We start from the raw sequence: 22,172 nt of genomic DNA, 5'->3' as shown, positions 1-22,172 counted from the left end.
AGGAGGTTGGATGAGCTGGAATGACCTGGGATGAGGTGGGATGAGGTTGGATGAGATTGGATGAGGTGGGATGAGGTTGGAGGAGGTTGGATAAGGTTGGAGGAGTCTGGAGGAGGTTGGATGAGGCTCAATGAGGTTGGATGAGGCTGGATGAGGTTGGAGGAGGTTGGATGAGGTTGGATGTGGTGGGATGACTTGGGATAAGGTTGGAGGAGGTGGGATGGGGTTGGATGTGGTGGGATTAGTTTGAATGATGAGGCTGGATGAGGATGGATGGGGTTGGATGAGGTTGGGATGAGGTTGGGATGAGGTTGGATGACTTGGGATAGGGTTGGAGGAGGTGGGATGGGGTTGGATGAGCTGGAATGACCTGGGATGAGGTGGGATGAGGTTGGGATGAGGTTGGTTGGATGAGATTGGATGAGCTGGAATGAGGTTGAAGGAAGTGGGATGTGGTGGGATGAGGTTGGGATAAGGTTAGATTATCTGGGATGAGGTTGGATGAGGTTGGAGGAGGTGGGACATGGTGGGATGAGGTTGGGATGAGGTTGGATTATCTGGGATGAGGTTGGATTATCTGGGATGAGGTTGGATGAGGTTGGAGGAGGTGGGACGTGGTGGGATGAGGCTCTCCTTGTTCCCGCAGCTGGAATTCCTGCGGAAGCAGATGGACAAGGCGCTGGATTTCGAGCGGCAGCTGAACGAGCTGCAGGATGCGAGCGTGGAGATCCACGACAACCTGAAATCCCAGCTGGAGCAGGACGTGGAGGTACCGGGAAAGGCCCCGGATCACGGGATCACCACTGGGAATGCTGGAATGGTTTGGGTGGGAAGGGGCCTCAGATCCCATCGCATTCCAGCCCCGACACCTCCAACATCCCGGGGTGATCCAACCTGGCCTGGGACACTGCCAGGGATCCAGGGATTCTCTGGGAATCCCAGCCCAGCCAGGAATCCCTTCCCAGGATCCCAGCATCCCAAGCTCCCCTTTCCCACTGGAAGCCATTCCCTGGCTCCTGCCCCTCCAGCCCTTGCCCCAATCCCAGCTCTCCTGGAGCCCCTTTGGGATGGGGAAGCGGCTCCAAGGATTCCCTGGATCCTCCCCTGATCCAGCTGCACATTCCCAGCTGCTCTCCCAGCCCGGCGTTGGATCCAGCCCCATCCCAACCCCTCCTTGAGAAGGAATTTCGGGATCCAGGGGCTTCCCTGGGAATTGGGGACTCCAGGACGGGTCTCCCTTCCCTTTTCCATCCCTGAATTCCATAAAAATCCCTCAGGATGGATCCTGAGTGTCCTGGATTCCAGAATCCCGGAATGGTTTGGGATGGGATCCATGGACCTTCAATCCCATCCCATTCCCACCCCACCATCCCAGGGTGATCCAAATCCACCCTTGGATGCTCCCAGGGATTCTCTGGGAATCCCAGCCCAGCCAGGAATCCCTTCCCAGGATCCCAGCATCCCAAGCTCCCCTTTCCCATGGAATTACTTCCATTCCCAGCTCTCCCAGCCTGGCATTGCATCCAGCCCCATCCCAATCCCTCCTTGAGAAGGAATTTCGGGATCCAGGGGCTTCCCTGGGAATTGGGGACTCCAGGAAGGGTCTCCCTTCCCTTTTCCATCCCCGAATTCCATAAAAATCCCTCGGGATGGATCCTGAGTGTTCTTGATCCCAGAAATGGGGAAAAAATCCTAAATTCCATTAGAATTGAAAATGAAAAGGGAGAGAGGACATTAGAGGGAAAATCTCTGGGATGGTTTGGGATGGGATCCATGGACCTTCAATCCCATCCCAGGGACACTTCCCACCATCCCAGGGTGCTCCAAATCCACCCCTGGATGCTCCCAGGGATTCTCTGGGAATCCCAGCCCAGCCAGGAATCCCTTCCCAGGATCCCAGCATCCCAAGCTCCCCTTTCCCACTGGAAGCCATTCCCTGGCTCCTGCCCCTCCATCCTTCATCCCAAATCCCCAATCCCAGCTCTCCTTTCCCTCTGGAAAAGGCTCCAAGGATTCCCTGGATCCTCCCCCGATCCAGCTGCACATTCCCAGCTGCTCTCCCAGCCCTGCAGCATTCCCTGGCCTCGCTCCAGCAGCTCCACACCCCCAGTTCCCGATAACTGGGAAGTGTGGGATGTTCCCGGGTGTTTTGGGGTGGGAACAGCTCCCAGCTCCGTGCTGGAGCTCAGCATTCCCAGGATTGCCGTGGGGCCGTTGGAAAGACGGGAAAACGTTGGGAAAACAACCTGGAGCCGTGGCTGGGGGGAGGCTCCGGAGATAATTTTCCCTCCTGGTGTTCCACAACTTTATCCTGGTTTTTGGAGCAGCCTTGGGAACGGGGATAATATCAGAGAAATCCCACAGGGTGTTCCGGGGAAGGTTTTCCACAGGATTTGAGGAATGTTTTCCTCCCCCACACAGGTGTAAAATATCCCAATATTTAATCCCAACAAAACTCAGAATTCCCTAAGGAAGTGGATTGGGAATTCTCCGTGCCTGCTGCAGGTGGAAAAAAAAAAAAACAAAACCAAACAAAAACCTGGAAGCAAAAATTGGAGCTGGGATTTAGGGTGGGAATTCCAAGCTGGGAGAGGCTGGGATTGGGAAGGGCTTCCCTGATGGTTTTTTTGGGATTTGCCTTTGGATTTCTGCCTCAGGTGGGATTTTTGGGAATTAACCCCTGGATCGTGGCTTTCCTGCATCCTCTGGGAAGGGAAAAAATTCCCTTGGCCCTGCTGGGATTTAATTCCAGCTTTTTTTGTGTGTGTTTTTTTCCTGGGGAATCCAAAACCTTCTGGGAATTTCCCTGGGTTTTCCCTAAACTCCGGGCTTGTCTTTGTGGGGTTGTTTTTTTTTTTTTGTGGAATTTCCATGGAATTCTTTGTGGGTTTTTTTCCCATGGAATTTCCATGGAATTCTTTGTGAATTTATTTTTTTTCCCCTCCATGGAATTCCAGCACCTGGAGAGGAAACTGGGTCAGATGAAGGGGTTGCTTTTGTGGGTTTGTCTTTGTGGGTTTTTTTTCCATGGAATTTCCATGGAATGATGGAAATTTTCCCATGGATTTTCCATGGAATGATTTTTTTTCTGATGGAATTTCCATGGAATTCTTTGTGGGTTTTTTTTCCCCATGGAAATCCATGGAATTTCCATGGAATTCTTTGTGATTTTGTGATTTTTTTTTTCTCATGGAATTTCCATGGAATTCTCTGTGATTTTTTTTTCTCATGGAATTTCCATGGAATTCTCTGTGATTTTTTTTTCTCATGGAATTTCCATGGAATTCTCTGTGATTTTTTTTGTTTTTCTTCCCTCCCTCCCCGGAATTCCAGCACCTGGAGAGGAAACTCCGTCAGATGAAGGGGTTGCTTTTGTGGGTTTGTCTTTGTGATGTTTTTCCCAATGGAATTTCCATGGAATTCTTTGTGGGTTTTTTCTCATGGAATTTCCATGGAATGATGGAAATTTTCCCATGGATTTTCCATGGAATGATTTTTTTTCTGATGGAATTTCCATGGAATTCTCTGTGATTTTTTTCTCATGGAATTTCCATGGAATTCTCTGTGATTTTTTTTTTGGTTTTCCTTCCCTCCCTCCCTGTAATTCCAGCACCTGGAGAGGAAACTCCAGGTTGCTTTTGTGGGTTTGCTTTTGTGGGTTTGTCTTTGTGGGTTTTTCCTCATGGAATTTCCATGGAATTCTTTGTGGGGTTTTTCCCCATGGAAATCCATGGAATTTCCATGGAATCCTTTGTGAATTTACTTTCATTCCCCATGGAATTCCAGCACCTGGAGAGGAAACTCCAGGTTGCTTTTGTGGGTTTGTCTTTTGTGGGTTTGTCTTTGTGATTTTTTTTCTCATGGAATTTCCATGGAATTCTTTGTGATGTTTTTCCTCATGGAATTTCCATGGAATTCTTTGTGGGCTTTTTCTCATGGAATTTCCATGGAATTCTCTGTGATTTTTTTTTTGTTTTTCTTCCCCCTCCATGGAATTCCAGTACCTGGAGAGGAAACTCCAGGTTGCTTTTGTGGGTTTGTCTTTGTGATTTTTTTTCTCATGGAATTTTCATGGAATTCTTTGTGATTTTTTGGGTTTTTTTCCCCCTCCATGGAATTCCAGTACCTGGAGAGGAAACTGGGTCAGATGAAGGGGTTGCTTTTGTGGGTTTGTCTTTGTGATGTTTTTCCTCATGGAATTTCCATGGAATTCTTTGTGATTTTTTTTCTCATGGAATTTCCATGGAATTCTTTGACATTTTTTTTCCCCCGCTCCACGGAATTCCAGTACCTGGAGAGGAAACTCCAGGTTGCTTTTGTGGGTTTGTATTTGTGGGTTTTTTTCTCCATGGAATTTCCATGGAATTCTCTGTGATTTTTTTTCTCATGGAATTTCCATGGAATTCTTTGTGAATTTATTTTTTATTCCCCATGGAATTCCAGTAGCTGGAGAGGAAACTGGGTCAGATGAAGGGGTTGCTTTTGTGGCTTTGTCTTTGTGGGTTTTTCCTCATGGAATTTCCATGGAATTCTTTGTGGGTTTTTTTCCCATGGAATTTCCATGGAATTCTTTGTGGGCTTTTTTCCCCAGGGAAATCCATGGAATTTCCATGGAATTCTTTGTGGGTTTTTTTTTCCCATGGAATTTCCATGGAAATCCATGGAATTTCTATGCAATTCTTTGTGAATTTATTTTTCCCCCTCCACGGAATTCCAGCACTTGGAGAGGAAACTGGGTCAGATGAAGGGGTTGCTTTTGTGGGTTTGTCTTTGTGGGTTTTTTCTCATGGAATTTCCATGGAATGATGGAAATTTTCCCATGGATTTTCCATGGAATGATTTTTTTTCTCATGGGATTTCCATGGAATTCTTTGTGATTTTTTTTTCTTGTGGAATTTCCATGGAATTCTTTGTGATTTTTTTTCCCATGGAATTTCCATGGAATTCTTTGTGATTTTTTTTCTCATGGAATTTCCATGGAATTCTTTGTGGGTTTTTTTCTCATGGAATTTCCATGGAATTCTCTGTGATTTTTTTTTTGTTTTCCTTCCCCCCCTTCCACGGAATTCCAGCACCTGGAGAGGAACCTCCAGGTTGCTTTTGTGGGTTTGTCTTTGTGGATTTTTTTTCCCATGGAATTTACATGGAATTCTTTTGGGTTTTTTCCTCCATGGAATTTCCATGGAATTCTTTGTGATTTTTTGGGTTTTTTCCCCTCCATGTAATTCCAGCACCTGGAGAGGAAGCTCCGTCAGATGAAGGGGTTGCTTTTGTGGGTTTGTCTTTGTGGGTTTTTTTCCCATGGAATTCTTTGTAGAGTTTTTCTCATGGAATTTCCATGGAATTCTCTGTGATTTTTTTTTTGTTTTCCTTCCCTCCCTCCCCGGAATTCCAGCACCTGGAGAGGAAACTCCAGGTTGCTTTTGTGGGTTTGTCTTTTGTGGGTTTGTCTTTGTGATGTTTTTCTCATGGAATTTCCATGGAATTCTTTGTGATTTTGTGATTTTTTTTTCTCATGGAATTTCCATGGAATTCTTGGTGATTTTTTTTTCCCCGCCCCATGGAATTCCAGCACCTGGAGAGGAAACCCTAGGTTGCTTTTGTAGGTTGGTCTTTGTGGGTTTTTCCTCATGGAATTTCCATGGAATTCTTTGTGGGCTTTTTCTCATGGAATTTCCATGGAATTCTTTGTGATTTTTTTCCCATAGAATTTCCATGGAATTCTTTGTGAATTTTTGGGTTTTTTCCGCCTCCATGGAATTCCAGTACCTGGAGAGGAAACTCCATCAGATGAAGGGGTTGCTTTTGTGGGTTTGTCTTTGTGGGTTTTTCCTCATGGAATTTCCATGGAATTCTTTGTGAATTATTTTTATTCCCCCTGGAATTCCAGCACCTGGAGAGGAAACTCGGTCAAATGAAGGGGTTGCTTTTGTGGGTTTGTCTTTGTGATGTTTTTCCTCGTGGAATTTCCATGGAATTCTTTCTGGTGTTTTCCTCATGGAATTTCCATGGAATTCTTTGTGGGTTTTTTCCCCATGGAATTTCCATGGAAATCCATGGAATTTCCATGGAATTCTTTGTGAATTTATTTTTATTCTCATGGAATTCCAGCACCTGGAGAGGAAACTCCAGGTTACTTTTGTGGGTTTGTCTTTGTGATTTTTTTCCCATGGAATTTACGTGGAATTCTTTTGGGTTTTTTCTCATGGAATTTCCATGGAATTCTTTGTGGGCTTTTTCTCATGGAATTTCCATGGAATTCTTTGTGAATTTATTTTTTATTCCCCATGGAATTCCAGCACCTGGAGAGGAAACTGGGTCAGATGAAGGGGTTGCTTTTGTGGGTTTGTCTTTGTGATGTTTTTCCTCATGGAATTTCCATGGAATTCTTTGTGGGGTTTTTCTCACGGAATTTCCATGGAATTCTCTGTGATTTTTTTTTCTCATGGAATTTCCATGGAATTCTCTGTGATTTTTTTTTTTTGTTTTCCTTCCCTCCCTCCCCGGAATTCCAGTACCTGGAGAGGAAACTCCGTCAGATGAAGGGGTTGCTTTTGTGGGTTTGTCTTTGTGGGTTTTTCCTCATGGAATTTCCATGGAATTCTTTGTGGGGTTTTTCCCCATGGAAATCCATGGAATTTCCATGGAATCCTTTGTGAATTTACTTTCATTCCCCATGGAATTCCAGTACCTGGAGAGGAAACTGGGTCAGATGAAGGGGTTGCTTTTGTGGGTTTGTCTTTGTGGGTTTTTCCTCATGGAATTTCCATGGAATGATGGAAATTTTCCCATGGATTTTCCATGGAATGATTTTTTTTCTGATGGAATTTCCAAGGAATTCTCTGTGGGTTTTTTTCCCCCATGGAAATCCATGGAATTTCCATGGAATTCTTTGTGAATTTATTTTTCCCCCTCCATGTAATTCCAGCACCTGGAGAGGAAACTCCGTCAGATGAAGGGGTTGCTTTTGTGGGTTTGTCTTTGTGGGTTTTTTTCCCATGGAATTCTTTGTAGAGTTTTTCTCATGGAATTTCCATGGAATTCTTTGTGATTTTTTGGGTTTTTTCCCCCTCCCTGTAATTCCAGCACCTGGAGAGGAAGCTCCGTCAGATGAAGGGCGTTTACCACCTGAACCAGGTGAAGCTGGAATACAACCTGGACGTGCTCCGGCAGCTGGACGTGGAAAATTCCACGCTGCGATCCCTGCAGAAGAGGAAAATCAGCCGGTAAAGCCCATCCCGAGGGAAAATCCCATCCCAAAACTTTTCCCAAAGCCCCAACCCCGGGCCCTCCGTCCGTCCCCAGGCTCAGGAGCACCCTGGAGCTGCTGAAGGACAGAATGGCCAAGCAGGAGGCGAAATTCCAGGAGGAAAAGCAGGGCCTGGAGTCGGAGCTGGAGCGCGTGGCCGGGCACTTCCAGGAGACGCGGGAGCGGATGAGGTGGGAGCGCCCGGAATTCCGACCCCATGGGGATCCTTCCCTGGGGGAAATGTGGATTTTATGGTCGGCTTTTCAGGAATTGTAATATGAAATAATTATAATATTATATATTTATACAATAATTTTTATTTATTTATTTATATGTTTCACATAACACATATAACATTAATTTCAATATCTCATATGATGAGATATTGAAATTAATGTTATATGGGTTATGTTAGAAAGTTGTGCTGTATTAATTTTTTGAGTCATGTGTTAAGTAGATATATATAAATATATAATATTATAATAAATATATAATATATAATATATATTATATATCACATATGTATAATATTGTGATTATATATTATAAATATAAATATATTTTTAGATATAATTGATATATATAAATTATATATATTATGATTATATTATATAAATTATAAATATAGAAATTATAATTATGTATATAAATTATATATAAATATGTATATTTATATATTTATATATATTTATAATAAATATAAATATATGTATTTATATATATTTATAATAAATATAAATATATGTATTATATATATAAACATATATATAATATATAAAATATAATCATATATAAATTATTGTATAAAAATTATATTATATTATAATTAATATATATCTATGTATTCATATAATTATATATATTTACTAATTTATATATATATTTATATATATAAAATCTATAATTATATAATATATAATATACAATTTCATTACAAATTTATAACCCTAAATCCCAATGGTCCAAATTTTCATTTCTCTAATTTTATTATTTATTTTTGCAATTTTGCTACAATTTTAATACCCTAAATCCTAATTGTCCACATTTTTATTACTCTAATTATATTACAGAATCACACAGAATTTCTAGGTTGGAAGAGACCTTTAACATTATACAGTCCAAACCATTTTTTTATTACTGTTATTACAATTTTATTACTATTAAACTTTTAGAATTTTACAAAAAGGAACTATGGGATTATTGTCATTTTCCCAGGCAGCTGGCGCGCAGCAGCGCCGAGCGGTTCCGGCAGGTCTGGATCGTGAACGAGGAAGAGGCCAAGGCGTTGATCCGGGAGGTTCTGGATGCCGATCGGATCATCCACGTCCAGCAGCTGGGAATGCCGTGGGAAGAGCCCCAGTTGTGGTTCATGGACAACGTGGGACCCCTGGGAGGCAGCCAGGAGAAGAGGGACGCCATGGAGCTGGCCACGAAGCTCCTGGAAGGTGGGAATTCCTAAATTCCTTGGGAATTCTCCCTCCTTGGAAAGGCGCCTGTGTTCCGCCAATCCTCGGGATTTCCGGCTGGGATTTTCCAGGAGTTGCCACCCCTGCGTTGGCTCATCCCAAGGGATATTCCCGCTGGGTTTTTTCCTGTTCCAAGAAGCAGCTGTGATCCCAGGAGCTTTGTTTTCCAGGGATTCCCACGGTTTAGGATCTTGCTCCAGTTGGGATTTTCCAGGAGTCACCATCCCTGCATTGGCTCATCCCAAGGAATATTCCTGCTGTGTTTTTCCCAATTTTCCCAATTCCAAGAATCAGCTCTCATCCCGGGAGCTTTGTTCTCCAGGGATTCCCACAGTTTAGGATCTTGCTCCAGTTGGGATCTTCCAGGAGTTGCCATCCCTGAGTTGGCTCATCCCAAGGAATATTCCCGCTGGGTTTTTTCTCAGTTCCAAGAATCAGCTGTGATCCCTGGAGCTTTGTTCTCCAGGGATTCTCATGGTTTGGGATCTTGCTCCAGTTGGGATTTTCCAGGAATTGCCATCCCTGAATTGGTTCATCCCAAGGGACATTCCCACTATGATTTTTCCCTGTTCCAAGAATCAGCTCTCATCCCAGGAGCTTTGTTCTCCAGGGATTCCCACAGTTTGGGATCTTGCTCCAGTTGGGATTTTCCAGGAATTGCCATCCCTGAATTGGTTCATCCCAAGGAATATTCCCGCTGTGATTTTTCCCAATTCCAAGAATCAGCTCTCATCCCAGGAGCTTTGTTTTCCAGGGATTCCCACAGTTTGGGATCTTGCTCCAGTTGGGATCTTCCAGGAGTCGCCATCCCTGCGTTGGCTCATCCCAAGGGACATTCCCGCTGTGTTTTTCCCAATTTTCCCAGTTCCAAGAAGCAGCTGTGATCCCAGGAGCTTTGTTTTCCAACATTTCCCATGGTTTGGGATCTTGCTCCAGTTGGGATTTTCCAGGAGCTGCCATCCCTGAGTTGGCTCATTCCAAGGGATATTCCCACTATGATTTTTCCCAATTCCAAGAATCAGCTCTCCTCACAGGAGCTTTGTTTTCCAGGGATTCCCAAGGTTTGGGATCTTGCTCCAGTTGGGATTTTCCAGGAGTCGCCATCCCTGCGTTGGCTCATCCCAAGGAATATTCCCACTGGGTTTTTCCCAGTTTTCCCAGGAAGCAGCTGTGATCCCAGGAGCTTTGTTCTCCAACAATTCCCACAGTTTAGGATCTTGCTCCAGTTGAGATTTTCCAGGAGTCGCCATCCCTGAGTTGGTTCATCCCAAGGGATATTCCCGCTATGATTTTTCCCAGTTTTCCCAAGAAGCAGCTGTGATCCCAGGAGCTTTGTTTTCCAACAATTCCCATGGTTTGGGATCTTGCTCCAGTTGGGATCTTCCAGGATTTGCCTGCCCTGAGTTGGTTCATCCCAAGGGATATTCCTGCTATGATTTTTCCCAGTTTTCCCAAGAATCAGCTCTCATCCCAGGAGCTTTGTTTTCCAGGGATTCCTACGTTTTGGGACCTTGCTCCCACTTCCCTCTCTGATTTTCAGGGATCAACCCTGGAAAAGCGGAGCAGGAAGGGAGGAGGAGTAGGAAGAAGGGAGCCCGGAGCGCCGAGGGCGGGAAGGAAAACCAGGAAAGGATGGAGGACAGAATCACATCCCGGCCGGGCATTCCCAGGAAAACCCTCCGGAGAATCCTGGAGGTCATGAGCGAGGAGTCGGTGAGCGGTGCCGGAGCTCGGGATCAGCCCCAGATCCAGGGGGTTTTTTTGGGGTTTTTTTGGGGTTTTTTGGGGGTTGTTTTGGGGTTTTTTGGCGGTTTTTTGGGGGTTTTTTGGGGGTTTTTTGGGTTTTTTTTGGGGGGTTTTTTTTTGGTGGATCCCTTTGGAATGAGGGCTGGGAATTCTCACCCTGCCACCTCTTCCCGGGCTTTTTCCCAAGGCATTCCTGCTGGAGAACAAACTCCTGAAGCCGCTGCGGGAGGTGGTGGGACCCAGGAACGACGTCCAGCAGCTCCAGACCATCTTCCAGGTGGGTGGGGATGGGATCTCCCGGGATTGGGGTTGGAATGCTGAGCACTGGGAAGAAGCTGGAGCTGGGAATGCTCACCTGGATCAGGGAAGGATCCAGGGAATCACTTGAGGGGCTCCAGGAGAGCTGGGATTGGGGCAAGGGCTGGAGGGAGCCAGGGAATGGCTTCCAGTGGGAAAGGGGAGCTTGGGATGCTGGGATCCTGGGAAGGGATTCCTGGCTGGGCTGGGATTCCCAGAGAATCCCTGGCAGCGTCCAAGGGTGGATTTGGAGCACCCTGGGATGGTGGGAAGTGTCCCTGGGATGGGATTGAAGGTCCATGGATCCCATCCCAAACCATTCCGGGATTCTGGGATCAAGGACACTCAGGATCCATCCTGAGGGATTTTTATGGAATTCAGGGATGGGAAAGGGAAGGGGAGACCCTTCCTGGAGTCCCCAATTCCCAGGGAAGCCCCTGGATCCAAAAATTCCTTCCCAGAGAGGAGTTGGGATGGGGATGGATCCAATACTAGGCTGGGAGAGCAGCTGGGAATGTGCAGCTGGATCAGGGGAGGATCCAGGGAATCCTTGGAGCCGCTTCCCCATCCCAAAGGGGCTCCAGGAGAGCTGGGATTGGGGCAAGGGCTGGAGGGGCAGGAGCCAGGGAATGGCTTCCAGTGGGAAAGGGGAGCTTGGGATGCTGGGATCCTGGGAAGGGATTCCTGGCTGGGCTGGGATTCCCAGAGAATCCCTGGATCCCTGGCAGTGTCCCAGGAAAGGTTGGGATCGTGGGAGGTGTCCCCGCCCATGGATTGGGATGAGCTGTGAGGTCCCTTCCCACCCAGAACATTCCATGATTCCCAGATTCCCGCCTCCAGCCCATCCCAGTGATTTAAACACCCTCCAGGGCTCCCCCAGCCTCTTCCCAGACTTTCCCACCCGCGGATATTCCGTGCCTGTCCCTCATCCACCCCTTCCCGCCATTCCTCCCTGCTTATCCCCCAGCACTTCCCAGAATTCCCGCCTTTCCCCTGCTCCGGGAAAATTCCCTTCCCCACCACCCCCCTCGCCCATCACCCCACGGAACCCCGATGGAATTCCCGCTTTTCCCAGGCCCTCCGGATCGAGGACGAGGACGAGCTGCGCGCCCTCGTGGATTTTTTCCTGGACTACGAATCCCACCACGCGCCCAAGATCCCGGTAGGAGATCCCCAGCCGGCAGATCCCCCCCGGGAAGGGCATCCCGGCAATTCCAGGAAGGAAGAGACGGGCGCGTTCATCCCGGAAAACGCCACATCCGGCTTTTCCGCCCTCCAGGTCAGCCAGGCAGGAGATCCCGCGGATCCGGCCGGGAAGAGCGGATCCCGTTCCCAGGGCGGATCCCCCGGGAGCGCCCCTCGCCTCCCGCCCGTCCAAGCGGATCACGTGCTGACGATCCTGAGGGAATTCCTGCAGGAATTTGCCAAGCTGAGGTGGGAATGGCGACGGGGATGGAGCCAAAGTGGGGATGCCAGGGAAATGTCCTGGGAGTTCCTGGGTGGTTCTGCTTGGAGGAAGAGATTCCCAACCTTCCCTATCAGGGAGCAGGAGATTCCCAAGGCTGGGAATAAACCAGGCAGGAGATGATCCCGGAGCTGGGGAGGGAGGTAAAGATGGAGTTTGTTCTCCTTCCCAAGGATTTGCTCTCCATCCCGAATATTTGCTCTCTATCCCAAAAATTGGTTCTCCATCCCGAAGATTTGATCTCCATCCCAAAGATTTGATCTCTGTCCCAAAAATTGGTTCTCCATTCCCAAGATTTGCTCTCCATCCCAAAGATTTGTTCTCTATCCCTAAGATTTGTTCTCCATTGTCCATTCCAAGAGTTTTCTCTATCCTGAAAGTTTGTTCTCCATCCCAGGAATTTGTTGTCCATTCCCAGAGTTTCTTCTCCTTCCCAAGGATTTGTTTTCCATCCCAAGGATTTGTTTTCCATCCCAAGGATTTGTTCTCTATTCCCAAGTTGTTTTTTTTCTCTATTCCCAAGGTTTTTTCTCTATCCCAAGGCTTTGTTCTCCATCCAAAGGATTTGTTTCCCAGTTTTGAATTCTCAATTGCCGAGGATTTGTTCTTTATCCCAAGCATTTGCTCTCCTTCCCAAGGATTTGTTCTCCTTCCCAAAAATTTGCCCTCTATCCCAAGGATTTGCTCTCCATCCCAACGATTTGTTTTCTATTTCCAAGTTTTCTTTCGCTATTCCCAAGGATTTGTTCTCTATCCCAAGGATTTGCTCTCCATCCCTAAGATTTGTTCTCCATCCCAAGAATTTGTTTCCCAGTTGTGAATCCCAATTCCCAAGGATTTGCTCTCCATCCCGTGGATTTTCTCTCCATCCCAAAGATTTGTCCACTATTCCCAAGTATTTGTTCTATTTTCCTAAGGATTTGCTCTCTATCCCAAAGATTTGTTCTCCATCCCAGGAATTTGTTTCCCAATTTTGAATTCCCAATTGCCAAGGATTTGTTCTCCATCCCAAGGATTTGTTCTCCTTCCCAAGGATTTGTTTCCCAATTTTGAATTCCCAATTGCCAAGGATTTGTTCTCTATCCCAAAGATTTGTTCTCCATCCCAAAAATTAGTTCTCCATTCCAAAGATTTGCCCTCCATCCCAAGGATTTGTTCTCTATTCCCAAGTTGGTTTTTTTCTCTATTCCCAAGGTTTTTTCTCTATCCCAAGGCTTTGTTCTCCATCCAAAGGATTTGTTTCCCAATTTTGAATTCTCAATTGCCAAGGATTTGTTCTTTATCCCAAGCATTTGCCCTACATCCCAAGGATTTGTTCTCTATCCCAAAGATTTGTCCACTATTCCCAAAGATTTGCTCTCCATCCCAAGGTTTTTTTCTCTATCCCTAAGATTTGTTCTCCATTGTCCATTCCAAGAGTTTTCTCTATCCTGAAAGTTTGTTCTCCACCCCAGGAATTTGTTGTCCATTCCCAGAGTTTCTTCTCCTTCCCAAGGATTTGTTTTCCATCCCAAGGATTTGTTCTCCATCCCAAGGATTTGCTCTCCATCCCAAGGATTTGCTCTCCATCCCAAAGTTTTGTTCTCCATCCCAAGGATTTGTTTCCCAATTTTGAATTCCCAATTGCCAAGGATTTGTTCTCTATCCCAAAGATTTGATCTCCATCCCAAAAATTAGTTCTCCATTCCAAAGATTTGCTCTCCATCCCAAAGATTTGTTCTCTATTCCCAAGTTGGTTTTTTTCTCTATTCCCAAGGTTTTTTCTCTATCCCAAGGCTTTGTTCTCCATCCAAAGGATTTGTTTCCCAATTTTGAAGTCTCAATTGCCATGGATTTGTTCTTTATCCCAAGGATTTGCTCTCCATCCCAAGGATTTGTTCTCTATTCCCAAGTTTGTTTTTTTCTCTATTCCCAAGGTTTTTTTCTCCATCCCAAGGATTTGTTCTCTATTCCCAAGGATTTGTTCTCCATTCCAAATATTTGCTCTCCATCCCAAAGTCTTGTTCTCCTTCCCAAGGACTTGTTTCCAAATTTTGAATTCCCGATTGCCAAGGATTTGTTCTCTATCCCAAAGATTTGTCCACTATTCCCAAAGATTTGTTCTCTATTCCCAAGGATTTGCTCTCCATCCCAAGGATTCGTTCTCCATCCCAAAGATTTGTTCCCCATCCCAAGGTTTTTTTCTCTATCCCAAAGATTTGTTCTCCATTGTCCATTCCAAGAGTTTTCTGTATCCTGAAAGTTTGTTCTCCATCCCAGGAATTTGTTGTCCATTCCCAGAGTTTCTTCTCCATCCCAAGGATTTGTTTTCCATCCCAAGGATTTGTTCTCAATCCCAAGGATTTGCTCTCCATCCCACAGTTTTGTTCTCCTTCCCAAGGATTTTTTCCCAATTTTGAATTCCCAATTGCCAAGGATTTGCTCTCCTTCCCAAGGTTTTTTTCTCCACCCCAATGATTTGTTCTCCACACCAGGAATTTGTTGTCCATTCCCAGAGTTTCTTCTCCTTCCCAAGGATTTGTTCTCCATCCCAAAGATTTGTTCTCCATCCCAAGTTTTCTTTCTCTGTCCCTAAGATTTGTTCTCCTTCCCAAGGATTTGTTCTCCACCCCAAGGGTTTGTTCTTTATTCCAAGGATCTGCTCTCCATGCCAAAAATTTGTTCTCTATTCCCAAGGATTTCCTCTCCATCCCAAAGATTTGTTCTCCATCCCAAGAATTTGTTCTCCATCCCAAGGATTTGCTCTCTATCCCAAAGTTTTGTTCTCCTTCCCAAGATTTGTTTTTGTCTATCCCAAGGATTTGTTCTCCATCCCAAGGTTTTTTTTTCCCAATTTTGAATTCCCAATTGCCAAGGATTTGTTGTCCATCCCAAGGACTTGTTCTATTTTCCCAAGGATTTGCTCTCCTTCCCAATTATTTGTTCTCCATCCCAAAGATTTGTTCTCCACCCCAGGAATTTGTTGTCCATTCCCAGAGTTTCTTCTCCTTCCCAAAGATTTGTTCTCCATCCCTAAGATTTGTTCTCGATCCCAAGTTTTCTTTCTCTATTCCCAAATATTTGCTCTCCATCCCAAAGATTTGTTCTCCTTCCCAAGGATTTGTTCTTTATTCCAAGGATTTGTTCTCCATCCCAAAAATTTGTTCTCTGTCCCAAGGATTTGTTCTCTAGTCCCAAAAACTTGCTCTCCATCCCAAGGATTTGTTCTCCATCCCAAGAATTTTCTCTCCATCCCAAGGATTTGTCCACTATTCCCAAAGATTTGTTCTCCATCCCAAGGATTTTCTCTCCCTCCCAAGAATTCGTTCTCCATCCCTGGGGTTTCCTCCCCATCCCAAGGTTTTCTCCTCCATCCCAAGGTTTTGTTCTCCATCCCAAGAATTTGTTTCCCAGTTGTGAATTCCCAGTTGCCAAGGATTTGCTCTCCATCCCAAGGATTTGCTCTCCATCCCAAGGATTTGCTCTCCATCCCAAAGATTTGTCCACTATTCCCAAGGATTTGTTCTCCATCCCATGGATTTGTTCTCCATCCCAAGGATTTGTTCTCCATCTCATGGATTTTCTCTCCATCCCAAGGATTTTTTCTCCATCCCAAGGTTTTTCTCTCTCCATCCCAAGGATTTTCTCCCCATCCCAAGGTTTCTATCTCCATCCCCGGGGTTTCCTCCCCATCCCAAGGTTTTCTCCTCCATCCCAAGGATTTGTTTCCCAGTTGTGAATTCCCAGTTGCCAAGGATTTGCTCTCCATCCCAAAGATTTGCTCTCCATCCCATGGATTTTCTCTCCATCCCAAGGATTTGTCCACTATTCCCAAGGATTTTTTTCTCCATCCCAAGGATTTCCTCCCCATCCCAAGGATTTGTTCTCCACCCCAAGGATTTTCTCTCCATCCCAAAGATTTGTCCACTATTCCCAAGGATTTGTTCTCCATCCCAAGGATTTTCTCCCCATCCCAAGGTTTCTATCTCCATCCCAGGGGTTTCCTCCCCATCCCAAGGTTTTCTCCTCCATCCCAAGGTTTTGTTCTCCATCCCAAGGATTTTTTTCTCAATTTTGAATTCCCAATTGCCAAGGATTTGCTCTCCATCCCAAGGATTTTCTCTCCATCCCAAGGATTTTCTCTCCATCCCATGGATTTTCTCTCCATCCCAAGGATTTGTCCACTATTCCCAAGGATTTTTTCTCCATCCCAAGGATTTTCTCTCCATCCCAAGGATTTTTTCTCCATCCCAAGGATTTTCTCTCCATCCCAAGGATTTTTTCTCCATCCCAAGGATTTCCTCTCCCCATCCCAAGGATTTTCTCTCCCCATCCCAAGGATTCGTTCTCCATCCCCAGGGACGAAGGACCCCCCAGGGAAATCCAGGATGTCCGGGACAATTCCAAGGACGGGGAATACTGGGAAGCCCTGACCCGCATCCTTCCCCAGCAGAAACTCAAACTTTGGGACGCGCTCGGAGCCGCGCTCCTGGAATATCAGTGAGTGCCTGCCGGGGTGGGGCGGGGACAATTCCAGGGATTTTTCCACCGGATCCCACGGATTTTCCCGGTGTTCCTTTCCCAGCAAAGTGCTGACCAGGAGATCCGAGCTCTTTTCCGAGGCCACGGCCCTGCAGCGGCAGAACTCGGAGCTGGGAATGCTGCTGGAGGAATATCTGGGATCCACGCAAGGGCGCTGAGCTCGGCCTGGCATTCCTGGGGATATTCCGGACACCGGGATGGGGCAAAACCCCAGGAATGGCCGGCGGCGGGCGTGGATTTCCCTGGATCTGAGCCAGGAATCCCTGGCAAGGGGTTAATAAATCATTCCCAAAATCTGGAGCTGTGTGCGGGGAATGGGAGCACATCCGGGGGTTCCACTGATCCAGGGAATTCCTGGAATTGTGGGAAGGGACACAAAACTGGCAGATTCCAAGGCCTGGAATTCCCAAAATCCAGGATGGAAGCCTGAATCTCATCCTATTCCAACCCTGGCAGCTCCCATGATCCAGGGAATTCTTGGAATTGTGGGAAGTGCCACAAAACTCATGGGATGTGAGGCCTGGAATTCCCAAGTTCTGGGATGGAAGCTTAAATCCCATCCCATTCCAGCCCCAACACCTTCCACCATCCTGGGAATTCCTGGATCCAGGGAATTCCTGGAATTGTGGGAAGTGCCACAAAACTGTGGGATGTGAGGCCTGGAATTCCCAAATTCCGGGATGGAAGCTTAAATCCCATCCCAATTCCAGCCCTGACACCTTCCATGATCCAGGGAATTCTTGGAATTGTGGGAAGTGCCACAAACTCATGGGATCTGAGGCCTGGAATTCCCAAATTCCGGGATGGAAGCCTAAATCCCATCTTAATTCCAGCCCTGACACTTTCCATGATCCAGGGAATTCTTGGAATTGTGGGAAGTGCCACAAAATCATCGGATCTGAGGCCTGGAATTCCGGGATGGAAGCTTCAATCCCATCCCATTCCAAGCCTGACACCTTCCACGATCCAGGGAATTCTTGGAATTGTGGGAAGTGCCACAAAACCGTGGGATGTGAGGCCTGGAATTCCAAAATTCTAGGATGGAAGCCTAAATCCCATCCCATTCCAGCCCTGACACCTTCCACCATCCAGGGAATTCCTGGATCCAGGGAATTCTTGGAATTGTGGGAAGGGACACAAAACTGGCGGATCTGAGGCCTGGAATTCCCAAATTCTGGGATGGAAGCTTAAATCCCATCCCAATTCCAACCCTGACACCTTCCATGATCCAGGGAATTCCTGGAATTGTGGGAAGTGCCACAAACTCCTGGGATCTGAGGCCTGGAATTCCCAAATTCCGGTATGGAAGCTTAAATCCCATCTTAATTCCAACCCTGACACCTTCCATGATCCAGGGAATTCCTGGAATTGTGGGAAGTGCCACAAAACTGTTGGATCTGCAGAATGGAATTCCGGGATGGAAGCCTAAATCCCATCCCAATTCCAACCCCGACACTTTCCAATATCCAGGGAATTCCTGGAATTGTGGGAAGTGCCACAAAACTGGCAGATTCCGAGGCCTGGAATTCCCAAATTCTGGGATGGAAGCTTAAATCCCATCCCATTCCAGCCCCAACACCTTCCACCATCCAGGGAATTCCTGGAATTGTGGGAAGTGCCACAAAACCATGGGATCTGAGGCCTGGAATTCCCAAATTCCAGTATGGAAGCTTAAATCCCATGTCATTCCAAGCCTGGCAGCTCCCACGATCCAGGGAATTCCTGGAATTGTGGGAAGTGCCACAAACTCCTGGGATCTGAGGCCTGGAATTCCCAAATTCCGGGAATTCCACAATCCCAGCGTGCTCCAACCTTTCCTCGGGCATTTCCAGGGAATTCTCTGGGAATTCCAGCCCAGCCCCTCCCTCGCCTTCCCAGGGGATGAATTCCCAAAATCCCGAACATCCCTGACGGCTCCAAGGATCCCAAGAGCCCCCAGGGAATGTTCAAGGCTTGGAATTCCCGCCCGGGAAGGGTTTTCCAGGCAGGATTTCAAATCCCTCTGGATTTGGGGTGGGAAGGGGGGACACAGATCCTGGAATTTGCTGATTATTCCTGAGGTTTTTCCACCCTTAATAATTCCATGATCCCTCCTGCTTCCCCCTCTGGCTCTTCCCGAAAATTCCCACCCCGATTCCCCTTTTCCCTGTCCCCCCAATTCCCACAAATTTTCCCACAAATTCCAGGCTGAGATTTTTTTCCCAGCTGGGATTTTTTTGATTTTTTTTTTCCCACCAGTCCAATCTCACATTCCCACATTCCCAGCGTGGATTCCCAGCCAGTTTTATCTTTAACCTTGGACTTGCAGCCTTTGGATAAACAACGGCTCCAAAGGTTTGGGAAAAAAAAAAAAATTATCTTTTTATTTTTAATTTTCTTTTTTTTTTTTCACGTCTTGTTTTTTTCTTTTTACTTTTTTTTTCTTCTTTTTTTCCTTTTTTCTTTCTTTTTTCTCTTATTTTTTCTTTCTTTTTTTCTCTTATTTTTTTCTTTTTTTACCCTTTTTCCCCCTCTTTTTTTTTCCTTTTTTCTTTTTCTTCCTTTTTTTCTTTCCTTTTTTCTCTTATTTTTTCTTCTTTTTCCCTTTCCCCCCTCTTTTTTTTTCTTTTTCTTTTTCTTCCTTTTTTTCCCTTTTTTCTTTCTTTTTTTCTCTTATCTTTTTCTTCTTTTTCCCTTTTTTCCCCCTTTTTTTTTCCCTTTTTCTTTTTCTTCCTCCTTTTTTTTCCCTCTTTTTTCTTTCTTTTTTTTTCTCCTTTCTTTTTCTTTTTCTATTTTTTTTTCCTCTTTTTTCCCTTTTTTTTTTCCTTTTTTTTCCTTCCCCCCCCATTGTTTGTCTTTCCTTGGAGAATTTTTTTGAATTTCTCCCCTCTTCCCACGGCGGAATTTTTTTTAAATTTTTTTTTTTTTTTTGGGGTGGGGAGGAGCGGGAGATTTTGGGAGGCGCCACGCGACACCCGAGGTAGGAACGTGAAAAAACCAAAAAAAGCCCTAAAAAAACCCCAAAAAAACCAACAAAAAACCCCAAACAAACAACAACAAAAAAACCCAAAACAAACAAACAAAAAAAAAAACCCCAGGGAATTTTGGCGCGGGTGGAAAACAGGGAAAAGGGGAAAAACAGGAACGGGCAGAACTCGAGGCGGGCGCCGCGCCTGGAAAATCCCCGGGAGAAATTCCTCGGGGGATTCCATTCCCGGTGGAAACGGGAGAGGAGAGAGGGAAAAAAAAAAAAACAAAAAAGGAATTTTTTGGCATTTCTGGGATCCCAAAATTTCCCGGCCGGGGCCGTCTCGGTCGGGCTCGGGGGCGGCTCCGGGCCGGGAGAGGCCGGGCCAGCACCGGGAGCGTCCCCCCGGAGCCTCGTCCCGCCCCTCCCATCCCGCTCCGCCCTCCGGGAGCACCGGGAATATCAGGAACACCGGGAATGTCGCGGGAAGGGGAGCGGGGCCCCCTGCGCCGCCTGCAGCGGAGGAGGGAGCGCTGCAAACGGTGCCAGGTCCGCTCCGCCAGGTGAGAGCCCCGGCCCAAGCCCTCTGAGAGCCCCCGGTACCGGGGAACCCCCCCCAGAACCGGGAAGGGCCGGCAGGTACCGGGATAGCGCCACGTGGAGCGGGACCGGGGCTTGGGAACCGGGAACGGGCACCGGGACTGGGGTACGGGGCACCGGGATTGGGGTACGGGGCACCGGGATTGGGGTACGGGGCACCGGAATGGCCCCGGGATGAGGGATCGGGCACCGGAATTGGGGTACGGGGCACCGGAATGGCCCCGGGATGAGGAACCGGGCACCGGGACTGGGGTACGGGGCACCGGGATTGGGTTACGGGGCACCGGAATGGCCCCGGGATGGGGGATCGGGACTTGGGAACCGGCACCGGGCACCGGGATTGGGGTACGGGGCACCGGAATGGCCCCGGGATGAGGAACCGGGCACCGGGACTGGGGTACGGGGCACCGGAATGGCCCCGGGATGAGGAACCGGGCACCGGGATTGGGGTACGGGGCACCGGAATGGCCCCGGGATTGAGGATCGGGACTTGGGAACCGGCACCGGGCACCGGGATTGGGGTACGGGGCACCGGAATGGCCCCGGGATGGGGGATCGGGACTTGGGAACCGGCACCGGGCACCGGGATTGGGGTACGGGGCACCGGAATGGCCCCGGGGTGGGGGATCGGGGGTTGGGGACCGGGACCGGGCACCGGAATGGCTCCGGGATGGGGGATCGGGGCTTGGGAACCGGGACCGGACACCGGAATTGGGGGACCGGGCACGGGAGTGGCCCCGGGGTGGGATCCAGGGTCTGTTCCGGGGCTTGGCGAGCGGGACCGGGCACCGGGAGTGGGGGACCGGGGGCGGACCGGGGCTGGGAAACCGGGACCGGGCACCGGGATTGGGGGACCGGGGGTGGACCGGGGCTGGGAAACCGGGACCGGGCACCGGGAGTGGCCCCGGGGATGGGGGGTAGGGGCTGGGCCGGGTTGAGGGAGCGGGACCGGGCACAGGATTTGGGGGACCGGGCACCGGAATAGTGCCGGGATGGGGGACAGGGGCTGTTCCTGGGATGGGGGACCGAGCACCGGAGCAGCCCCGGGATTGGAGGTCCGGACACCCGGGGCTGGCCCGGGTCCGGGGGACACCGCTCCGGACCCGAATTTGGGGAACCGGGGCTGTCCCGGGGCCCGGGCACGGGGGAGAACCCCGGGGTGAGGATCCAAATACCGGTTCGGGACAGAGAGTCCAGCTCCGGTCACCGGAGCGGCCCCGGACCGGGACATGAGGACCGGAACCGGGCACCGGAGCTGCCCCGGGAGAGGGCGGGGGAGCCGGATCCAGGCACGGGGGGAGCCCCGAGTTTGGGGGACAGGGACCGGGACCGGGACTGGGGATCCAGAACCGGGCACCGGAGCAGCCCCGAGTTTGGGGGTCCGGAACAGCCCCGAGTTTCCGGGTCCGGGACCTGGGGACCCAGAACCGGGCACCGGAGCAGCTCCGAGTTTGAGGGACCGGGACCGGGACTGGGGATCCAGAACCGGGCACCGGAGCAGCCCCGGATTTGGGGGAGCAGGGCAGCCCCGGAGTGGGGGTCAAGAACCGAAACAGCCCCGGAGGTGGGACCGGGACATGGGGACCCAGAACCGGGCACCGGGACTGCCCCGAGTTTGGGGAACTGGGGCAGCCCCGTGTGAGGGTGGAGAACCGGAGCAGCTCCGAGTTTTGGGGACCGGGACATGGGGACCCAGAACCGGGCACCGGGGCAGCTCCGAGTTTGGGGAACTGGGGCGGCCCCGGGGTGAGGGTGGAGAACCGGAGCAGCCCCGAGTTTTGGGGACCGGGACGTGGGGATCCAGAACCGGGCACCGGGACTGCCCCGAGTTTGGGGAACCGGGACGTGGGGATCCAGAACCGGGCACCGGAGCAGCCCCGA

The 22,172-nt window shown here is 48.5% G+C and overlaps 1 protein-coding gene across 3 annotated transcripts in view; it reads left to right on the top strand.

Annotated features, from left to right (window-relative positions):
* The window catches only part of TRIM35 (tripartite motif containing 35), a 60,269-nt gene that overhangs the window by 24,917 nt on the left and 13,180 nt on the right, over positions 1 to 22,172 (top strand). Inside the window, exons 7-15 of one of the 3 annotated variants that reach the window (XM_077176438.1) lie at positions 647 to 769; positions 7,087 to 7,226; positions 7,306 to 7,440; positions 8,465 to 8,694; positions 10,256 to 10,428; positions 10,649 to 10,738; positions 11,834 to 11,920; positions 12,038 to 12,192; positions 16,562 to 16,702. In XM_077176438.1, coding sequence (XP_077032553.1) covers positions 647 to 769; positions 7,087 to 7,226; positions 7,306 to 7,440; positions 8,465 to 8,694; positions 10,256 to 10,428; positions 10,649 to 10,738; positions 11,834 to 11,920; positions 12,038 to 12,192; positions 16,562 to 16,702 — 1,274 coding nt within the window. Of the gene's footprint in view, positions 1 to 646; positions 770 to 7,086; positions 7,227 to 7,305; positions 7,441 to 8,464; positions 8,695 to 10,255; positions 10,429 to 10,648; positions 10,739 to 11,833; positions 11,921 to 12,037; positions 12,193 to 16,561; positions 16,703 to 19,802; positions 20,255 to 22,172 lie in introns of those variants that run through there. The other 2 variants (XM_077176437.1, XM_054653743.2) reach the window with 2 other exon arrangements.

This window comes from Agelaius phoeniceus, chromosome 3 (assembly GCF_051311805.1).
Source record: "Agelaius phoeniceus isolate bAgePho1 chromosome 3, bAgePho1.hap1, whole genome shotgun sequence".
NCBI lineage: Eukaryota > Metazoa > Chordata > Aves > Passeriformes > Icteridae > Agelaius > Agelaius phoeniceus.
Note: the sequence above shows the minus strand (reverse complement) of the source record. Positions and strands in the feature narration are given on the sequence as shown.